Source organism: Arachis stenosperma, chromosome 9, assembly GCF_014773155.1.
Source record: "Arachis stenosperma cultivar V10309 chromosome 9, arast.V10309.gnm1.PFL2, whole genome shotgun sequence".
In the NCBI taxonomy this organism is placed as follows: Eukaryota; Viridiplantae; Streptophyta; class Magnoliopsida; order Fabales; family Fabaceae; genus Arachis; species Arachis stenosperma.
The window spans coordinates 70,808,019-70,818,179 of record NC_080385.1 but is presented as its reverse complement, the minus strand read 5'-3'; the positions used below and the strand labels follow the sequence as shown (position 1 = coordinate 70,818,179).

The window sequence follows — 10,161 nt, the reverse complement described above, 5'->3', positions numbered from 1 at the left end:
GGGTCGTCCAAGTAATAAACCTTACGTGAGTAAGGGTCGATCCCACAGAGATTGTTGGTATGAAGCAAGCTATGGTCACCTTGTAAATCTCAGTTAGGCAGATTAAATAGGTTTACGGTTTCGAAAATTAATAATAAAAAGAAAATAAAAGAGATAGAAATACTCATGTAAATCAATAGTGGGAGTTTCAGATAAGTGCATGGAGGTGCTGTGCTCCTCTTGAATCTCTACTTTCTTATTGCTTTCATCCAGTTCTTTTTACTCCTTTCCATGGCAAGCTGTATGTAGGGCATCACCATCATCAATGGCTACTTTCAATCCTCTCAGGAAAATGGTCCTATGCGCTGTCACTGCACGGCTAATCGTCTGGAGGCATCACCCTTGGTTGATAGCTACATCCCAGCCTTCAGGAGTTTGAAGCTCGTCACAGTCATTCAGTACCGAAATCCTACTCGGAATACCACAAACAAGGTTAGACTTTCCGGATTCCCAGGATCCTACTCGGAATACCACAGACAAGGTTAGACTTTCTGGATCCTCATGAATGCCGCCATCTATCTAGCTTATACCACGAAGATTCTGTTGGGGAATCTAAGAGATATGCGTCCGGCCTAAGGTAGAACGGAAGTGGTTGTCAATCACGCGCATTCATAGGTGAGAATGATGATGAGTGTCACGGATCATCACATTCATCAAAGTGTTGTGCAACGTATATCTTGGAATAAGAATAAAAGAGAATTGAATAAAAAGTAATAGTAATTGTATTGAAACTTGAGGTACAGCAGAGCTCCACACCCTTAATCTATGGTGCGCAGAAACTCCACCGTTGAAAATACATAAGTGAAAGGTTCAAGCATGGCCGAATGGCCAGCCCCCATGTGGTCACAAGACCGAGTGATCCAAGACTAACAGTCAAAAGAAAGACTTCTAATACAATAGTTAAATGTTCTATTTATAATAAACTAGCTCCTAGGGTTTACATGAGTAAGTAATTGATGCATAAATCCACTTCCGGGGCCCACTTGGTATATGCTTGGGCTGAGCTTGATCAATCCACGAGCTGAGGCTTTTCTTGGAGTTGAACTCCAAGTTATGACGTGTTTTGGGCGTTCAACTCCGGATCATGACGTTTTTCTGGCGTTTAACTCCAGACAGCAGCATGTACTTGGCGTTCATCGCCAAGTTACGTCATCAATTCCCGAATAAAGTATGGACTATTATATATTGCTGGAAAGCTCTGGATGTCTACGTTCCAACACTTTTGAGAGCGTGCCATTTGGAGTTCTGTAGCTCCAAAAAATCTATTTTGAGTGCAGGGAGGTCAGATTCCAACAGCATCAGCAGTCCTTTTGTCAGCCTTTTTCAAAGTTTTGCTCAAGTCCCTCAATTTCAGCCAGAAATTACCTGAAATCACAGAAAAACACACAAACTCATAGTAAAGTCCAGAAATGTGAATTTAACATAAAAACTAATGAAAATATCCCTAAAAGTAGCTTAAACTTACTAAAAACTTCCTAAAAACAATGCCAAAAAGCGTATAAATTATTCGCTCATCAGGGTGGAGTCATCTTTAATGTGCTCAAGGCGACTCAAGTGGTCAGCCACTAAATTTTGGTTACCAATCCTATCTTTAATTTCCAGATCAAATTCTTGCAGCAGTAGCATCCAATATATTAGCCTTGCTTTGAACTCTTTTTTAGCTAATAAATATTTTAGAGATGCGTGATCTGAGTACACTACTACCTTAGTACCAAGTAAATAGGCTTGGAATTTATCCAGAGCAAAAACAATAGCTAGGAGCTCCTTTTCAGTAGTAGTGTAATTAGATTGAGCAGCATGTAAAGTCTTAGATGCATAAGCAATTACAAAAGGGTCGTTACCTTCATGTTGAGCCAGTGCTGCTCCAACTGCATTATTGGAGGCGTCACACATGATTTCAAAAGGTTGACTCCAGTCTGGTCCCCTCACAATTGGAGCTTGAGTCAAGGCGGTCTTCAGCTTATCAAACGCTTATTTGCAATCCTGACTGAACTCGAACTCAATGTCTTTCTGCAGTAGTCTGGATAAGGGTAGTGCTACCTTACTGAAGTCCTTGATGAACCTCCTATAAAAACCTGCATGGCCAAGGAACGAACAGACTTCCCTCACGGAGGAGAGGTAAGGTAAACTAGAAATAACATCCACCTTTGATGGATCCACAGAGATAGCAGTATCAGAAACAACATGTCCTAGAACAATACCTTGTTTTACCATAAAATGATACTTTTCAAAATTTAAAACAAGATTTGAACTAACACACCTGTCCAATTGATGCCAGGGCATCTTGGCCAGTTTCACTGAACTTTTCTTTACTGTTTTTAAGGTAGTTTCATGCATTTCCTTAGGAAATAAGCTAGTTTTGGGTAGATATTCACTTACACCTTGATTCAAGCATACATTGTGCATTTTACATGATTTCATGAGGATTTTGCATGAATTTAGTGACAAATTGTATGTTGCATTACCCATGACTTGGACTAGAACTTTGATGCACTCTATTGCTTAATTTCAGGACCAAAGGAAGCAAGGAAGAACCACTTAGCAGTCACGTTAATCTAATTAACGTGGCCACTAATGTGGAATGGGAGGTAACTTGCAAAGTTAATGAGAAAAGTGATTGCCAATAACGCTCTCGAAGCCATCATTGCCCACGTTAAGAGTCACGTTAACTAAGTTAACGTGAACTCTAACGTGAAGAAGGGACTTTGAGCCAACGTTAGTGACACTTAACATTATCACTAACGTTGGCCAATGATCATAAGTGGCCACGTTAGAGTCCACGTTAACTTAGTTAACGTGGCCTCTAACGTTAAAAGGGGGAAGGAAGCCAAAGTTAGTGACATTCAACATTGTCACTAACGTTGGCCTAAGATGCAATGTACCACGTTAACTTGGTTAACGTGGGAGCTAACGTAAGAAGCAAGAGTGGTCGACAACGTTAGTGACACCCAACATTGTAACTAACGTTGGAAGCAACCACAAAACCCCAAGCAGCCACGTTAACTTCCACGTTAACTTAGCTAACGTGGAAGCTAACGTTGATGAGTGAATGATGAGCCAACATTAGTGACACTCAACATTGTCACTAACGTTGGGGATGGCTAATAATGGCCACGTTAGAAGCCACGTTAACCTAGTTAACGTGGACTCTAACGTGAGACCTAGGGGCACATTGAAACGTTAGTGACAATGTTGAATGTCACTAACGTTCTCGAAGGTTGGCAAAGCCACGTTAGAAGCCACGTTAACCTAGTTAACGTGGACTCTAACATGAGACATAGGGGCACGTTGGAACGTTAGTGACAATGTAGAATGTCACTAACGTTCTCGAAGGTTGGCAAGGCCACGTTAGAAGCCACGTTAACCTAGTTAACTTGGGCTCTAACATGAAGCAAAAGGGGTACATTGGAACGTTAGTGACAATGTTAAGTGTCACTAACATTCTCGAACTCAAACTTTCACTAAATGTTAACACCCCTAACGTCCTGAGCTAAAGTTTCTGCCCACTTCGCACTTTCTCTTTGCAAGTGAAACCAAGCCCAAATGAAGAAAAGAACTGCTTCAAACTCAAGATCCAAAGGCCCAAGACTTGAAGAACCAACTAGAAGCTGAGAAGAGTAGTATATATAGGAGTAGCTTTGAATTATTTAGGAGTTCTGGAAGCTGGAAAGTAGGAAGCACTACTCTCTGTATTTTTACCTTCTCTGTTCTTCTAGTTCCATGATGTATTCTCCATCTTTGTTTTCATTTTCTAGAGCTATGAACAACTAAACCCATTTCATTGGGTTAGGGAGCTCTGTTGTAATTTGATGGATCAATACTAGTTTTCTTTATTCTTCTTCTATCTTTTCTCTTGATTTTACTTGAAAGCTTTTGATCTTCATCCCATTGGGTAGTTATCTTGGAAAAGAAACTATTCAAACTTGGATCTCTTCTGAACCTTGAAAGAGGAATGAAGAGATCAAGCTAGAAATGCTTTCTCATGCTGGACCAAATTGGGTTTGGATGGATATGTGACTATAATCCTCTCAATACTTGATTTGGGAAATGCATGTGGTATAATCAGTGACCACACTTCATCTCTTCTCATGAGCAATTGACCAAGGAATTGGCTATTGATCAAGATTTGAGAGATTGAATTGCAAGAAATTGTAATTCAATCAATTAAGATTGCCAAGGAGATCAATGAGTGCATTGATTGAGGAAGAGATGAAAATGAACTTGATCCAGAGAATTGCAACATCTCCTGTGCCCAATGAACTCCCAAATTCTGATCTCACCCATTCTCTTTAATTTCTGCGTTTATTTTCATGAGCAAACACCCCATTCCCATTTACAATTCTGCAATTTAATTTCAGTCATTTACTTCCAGCTCTTTAATTCTAGCATTTACTTTTCATGTCATTTACATTACTACCAATTTATTTTTTGCAACTCTCAACCCAAATTCTGAATTAGCTCAACTAGAACATTCTTCTAATTAAAGTTGCTTGATCAATCAATCCCTGTGGGATTCGACCTCACTCTATTGTGAGCTTTTACTTGACGACAAATTCGGTACACTTGCCGAAGGAAATTTGTTGAGAGACAATTTCCACCTGCATCAAGTTTATGGCGCCGTTGCCGGGGATTGATTGTGCATCAACAATGATTAGATTGGAAGATCACTAGATTGAGCATTTTTGTTTTGTTGAATTAACTTTCTGATTGAGTAATTTACTTTCTGTCTTAGTTAACTTCTTTCCTTCCCCTTCTACTTTTTCGTTTCTTTGTTATTTGCAATTTAGTTTGCTAACCCACTAACTGTTTGATATATTGCATCACTCACAACTAAAACTAATTCTGACAGCAATACTTTCTGCACATTTTTCCTTGCTTGTACTTGTTGGTTGTATGACAGGGAGAAGAAGCGGGGCTTCAACTTCCTTCGATTTTGAACCAAAGAGGACCCTCCTTAGATTAAGGAGGGAAGCAAGAGGAAAACATGCAATCGGAGCTGAAGAGGAGGAGGAACACTTTGAACTAAACATGGAAGGCAACATAGAAAACCAACATGAAGAAGAGGCTAATAACCATGGGGGAGGAGGTAAAGCAAATCATGTTGGGGAGGATCGAAGAGTGTTAAGCTCTTACATCAATCCCAACCCAGGCAACTGTGGGAGTAGCATTCAGAAGCCTACCATACATGCCAACAATTTCGAATCAACACTTGACCACCTTCTTGAGGATTTGTGACACAGTGAAGTCCAATGGAGTCCACCAGGATGTCTATAGGCTGCTCTTGTTCCCTTTTTCACTCAGGGACAAGGCATTCAAATGGCTTGAATCCTTCCCAAAAGAAAGCCTGACAAATTGGGAGGAGGTAGTGAATAAGTTTTTGGCAAGGTTTTACCCCCCTCAAAGGATCAATAGGCTAAGAACTGAAGTGCAGATGTTCAGACAGCAAGATGGGGAGACACTTTATGAAGCTTGGAAAAGGTTCAAAGACCTAACAAGGAGGTGTCCACCAAATATGTTTAATGAATGGGTGCAGTTGCACATCTTCTATGAAGGCATGTCATATGAATCAAAGAAGGCAGTAGATCATTCCTCTGGAGGATCCTTGAACAAGAAGAAGACCATTGAAGAAGCCATAGATGTCATTGAAACTGTAGCTGAAAATGACTACTTCTATGCTTCCGAAAGAGGGAACACTAAGGGAGTGATGGAGATAAACAATGTAGATGCTTTGCTGGCTCAGAACAAGCTCATTACCAAGCAGCTAGCTAACCTCACCAAGAAGATGGAGAGGAACCAAGTGGCAGCAATCACCACCTCATCAACAACCCAAGAAGGAGTTGAAGAAGAGGACCTTGAGCAAGCCAACTACATTGGGAATTCACCTAGACAGAACCATGATCCATACTCCAAGACATACAACTCTGGATGGAGGAACCACCCAAACTTTGGGTGGGAGAATCAGCAAGATCAAAGCCAAGACCAGAGACGTTACAACTCCAACAACAATGCAGCTCATCAATAATTAACACAGAGGACATATCAACACCCCCGCAACAACACTTCTCCACACCCATATCAAAACCAAAACAACACCTCTCATCCTTCCACCTCTAATCCCAATCTACCATCAATTGATGACAGGTTCTCTAAGCTTGAAACCTTACTTGAAGGAATATGCCAAGAGATTCAAGAAGACAAAGTGTTCAAAGAGGAGGTGCAAGCCAACATTAAGAACCAAGGAGAGACCATCAAGAAGCTGGAATTCCAAGTTGGATGCTTAGCTGAGAAGATTCCCAAACCTACTGATGGCTTCCCAAGTGACACGGAGAAAAACCCAAGAGGAGAAGCAAAGAAAGTAAGATGGGAAGATTGCAAAATGGTCACTACAAGTGATCAAAAGGATGAAGACAAGCAAAGCAAACTCTCCCAACAGCCTAAAGACAACTCAACAGAGGAGGAGGATAGAGATCACCAAGAACCAGAAATCTCACAACAAGAGTTGCTGAAGCTCTATGCACCATTTCCCCAATTGCTCAATGGTGCTGTGGGGAAGAGAATATACTCAAGGTTCCTAGACTTGTTTGCATCTCTGCACGTGAACATACCATTCATCAAAGCCATGCAACAAATGCCTGCATTCATCAAGTATATGAAGGAACTTCTTCCCAGAAAAAGCTCACTCAAAGGAGGCCAAACTATAGTGTTAAACAAGGAATGTAGTGCCCTTATCCAACCTGAGTAGCCTGCAAAAAGAAAAGACCCAGGGAGTTTTCACATCCCCTGTGCCATAGGAGAAACAATGTTCGATAAAGCACTCTGTGACTTGGGGGCAAGCATCAACTTACTGCCATTATCCTTGGTAAAGAGGCTGCAGATCAATGAGATAATGCCCACAGATGTGGTCTTCAGACTGGCTGACAAGACTCAAAAGCAAGCAATAGGAGTAGTGGAAAATGTGTTACTAAAGGTTGGGAAATACTTTCTCCCAACAGACTTTGTCATCCTGGACATGGAAGAGAGTCACACTCACCCAATCATATTGGGAAGACCATTCCTAGCTACAGCCAGAGCACTCATCGATGTGGAAAAAGGGGAACTAATATTGAGGATCCATGATGAACGGCTCAGCTTTAATGTCTTCAAACTCTCACAAGAAGCAGACCAAGAGCACAAGGAACCAAGCAAAGATCATGATGAGATGCTAAAAGAGGAAGTAAGCACTGAAGCACACCCAACCTATTTGGAAACCAAGATGCATGCTAGTCTTGGGAGCTTTGAACAAAAACTTTTCATCACAGTGCTCCAAACTAAGTTTGGTGTCACCCCATGGTGCCACCAAAATGCATATAAGGACCCACCAATAGTTAGTTAGTTAGTTGGAATTCATAAATAAACAATCTAATCTTTTCTCATTTTTTTTATTCTAGCCGTAAAGTTTCAATTGTTTTTTTTGGTTTGATATTATTCTCACCGTTCTTATTTTGTGTTTATAGGGAAAAGAAACGGAGCATTGATGGGGATTGATTGGACAATTAAATGGGGGAGGTTCGGCCATTCATGAAGAGAACTACACACTTGTCTCAAGAAGGAACGCATGGGGAAACGTTGCCATGCAACATTGAAGAAAGGAGACCCTTGAAGACCGAACCATTCAATCTCATTAAGTGATGATCCTTGTCCTTCCCTCCTGCACAACCTCAACCGTCCATCAAGCAACCATTCTTGCAATCCACACCTTTCGTTCCCTCATGACCTCCCTATATGAGGGAACCTTAGTGCAACCGTACTTCTCACATTCAAATATCCACTCTCCACACTCCATACTTTTGGCGTACTAAACCCCTTCATCACAAATTGTCCTAAGCCAACCCATTCTTCACCTATCCGTATCCTCAAATCACCTCAAAATAGCAACTCAAATTCATGGCATCATCAAGCTCAAAGAGGCAAAAGAGGAAGGAACCAATAGAGAGTGTTCCATTCGATGAGAAGAGATTCAAAACTACCTTTCATGAACGTGAATTTGAGCGGATAAGGGCCAGAAAGATATTGCCAGAATTAATCTTCCAAATCAATGCAAATGAATCACCACAGATTCGGGAGAAAATCGAAGAGAGAGGGTGGCAATTGCTCACAAGTCCAGAGTGGAAGATTAATGGAAACCTCATCAAAAAATTCTATGCAAATGTAGTGAGAGAAGACAAGACCAAGGCCCTAACCTTCAAAAGCTACGTGAGAGGAAAGGAAGTGGACTTCAGCCCAAATGCCATAACAAGAGCTCTTCACCTAAAATCACCTCATTTTGATGAGGCCAGCTATCAGGAAAGGATAAGTAAAAGCCCTGACAATGATGAACTCACAGAGATAGTGACAGACATCTGTGTTATAGCAGCTGATTGGGAGAGGTACGCAGATGGAAGACCCAAGTTCATCAAGAGGGGAGACCTTAGCCCTGAAGCCAAGGGGTGGTTTGAACTCGTAAGAAGGTCCATTCTACCAGCTGCAAATAATTCAGAGGTAAACATCAATCGAGCTACCATGGTGCATTGCTTAGTACAGGGTGGGGAGATCAATGTGCATGAACTCATCACTGAAGGGATTCAAGATTCAGCTGAGAAGGCTGATTCAGGTGCCAGGCTCTGGTACCCTAGCACCATTCTCAGGTTGTGCAACAAGGCCAAGGTAGTATTTGAGGACAGTAATCCAGACTGGGTGAACCCAGGGAGGCCAATTACCCTCGAGCGATTAGCCTATACCACACCTGCTCAGCAATTAAGAAGGCCACATATAGGAAAGCAAAAAGCCAAGGAAGAACTCATCAAGAGGAATATCACCAAGAAGAATATCAACAAGAAGAGCATCATGACCCAGCCAACTTAAATATGACTCACCTTCTAAGGGCCATTGAAGATTTGGGAATGAGACATATGGAGGGACAAGAGCAAATACTTCACATTCAGTCCAAATGGATGAAACAACAAGAAGAGTGGCAGAAACAACACATGGAGCAGCAACAGGAGCAATACTCCCAACTGACTCAAGCCATCCACCAAGTTACTGAGAGGCAAGAGCATCAAGATAAACGCCTTCAAGAACTTAACCAGCGGCAACTAGCTCAAATGAAATCATTCAATGAGTTTAACGTGCTGAATGAAGGAAGGCAATTACAAAGGGAGGAGTTCAACGTAAACACTCAGGCCAGGTTGAACTATATGTCCAACAATATGCATCATCTACATTATGCCATTCCCACATATGATGAGGTCCAAAAAGAGTTTGTTGAACAAGAAAAAAGGAAGGTGAAACAGCAGAAGGACACACTAAAGAAGAAGATGGAAGATGCTGGCTTCTGGAAGAAACTACTTGGGAAAGGCAAAGGAAGTTGGAGCACAAGCACTTAAGAAAAACACCAAGAGGACAAGCAAGAAGGAGAGCATGGGCAACCACATGAGTAAAAGGTGGTGGAGCTCCTTCTTTGGTCTCTCTTTTTTCCATTTTGAAATAAGGAAGATCTTGTATGAAATAGAACATGCTTCCATGTTAGTTTGAACCTTTTCAATTCTGCATTTTAAGTTTTATTGTTTAGGTCTATGATTTCTGGTTTAAGTGTCACTGCATCATGACTTTACTTATTGTATGCTTGTCTTTAAAATCAAATGAAAAGAGAATGTTTATGTTTCAAAAGACCAGAGTGGAGTTCATAATATGGAGTAATTTTCTGAATCTTTGGTGTGATCATAAGTTAGCTAAGTTGGTTCAGCCATAAGGTGGGAAGACAACTATCTGTCCTGAGTACTTTGCTTTTAATATACCCATGAGATTAAGTAAATAACAAGATCCTAATAAGAAAAAGGGGAAAAGAAAAATGAAAGTGGAAGAATCAAAGAAAAAGAGTAAGCAATAAGGCTAGGCACCAATGGTTTTAATCTTGAGGCATGTGTCTGTGGTGTTCCTGTGTGAGGGATTTACTTGGATGAATAAGCTCTTAGGGGTGCCTTATCACATGGTAACTTGGGTTAACTAACTCGGGATTATCAGCTGAAAGTCCACTATCAAAAGTAACCCTCACTACAGAGCATTTAGTAACCCAAAGAGGTGCTGGACACCAAGGTCTCAAGAAGG

At 41.1% G+C, this 10,161-nt stretch overlaps 1 protein-coding gene across 1 annotated transcript; it reads left to right on the top strand.

Annotated features, from left to right (window-relative positions):
• The first annotated feature begins 8,921 nt into the window (after positions 1–8,921).
• LOC130949595 (uncharacterized) lies at positions 8,922–9,440 on the top strand. The gene has a single exon (XM_057878269.1). It carries the CDS (start codon positions 8,922–8,924, stop codon positions 9,438–9,440), a length of 519 nt encoding a protein of 172 aa, XP_057734252.1.
• Positions 9,441–10,161: the final 721 nt, after the last annotated feature.

Bases quoted from the DNA above. Each gene is read 5' to 3' on its own strand.
- LOC130949595 (XM_057878269.1), top strand. From the start codon at position 8,922: ATGACTCACCTTCTAAGGGCCATTGAAGATTTGGGAATGAGACATATG.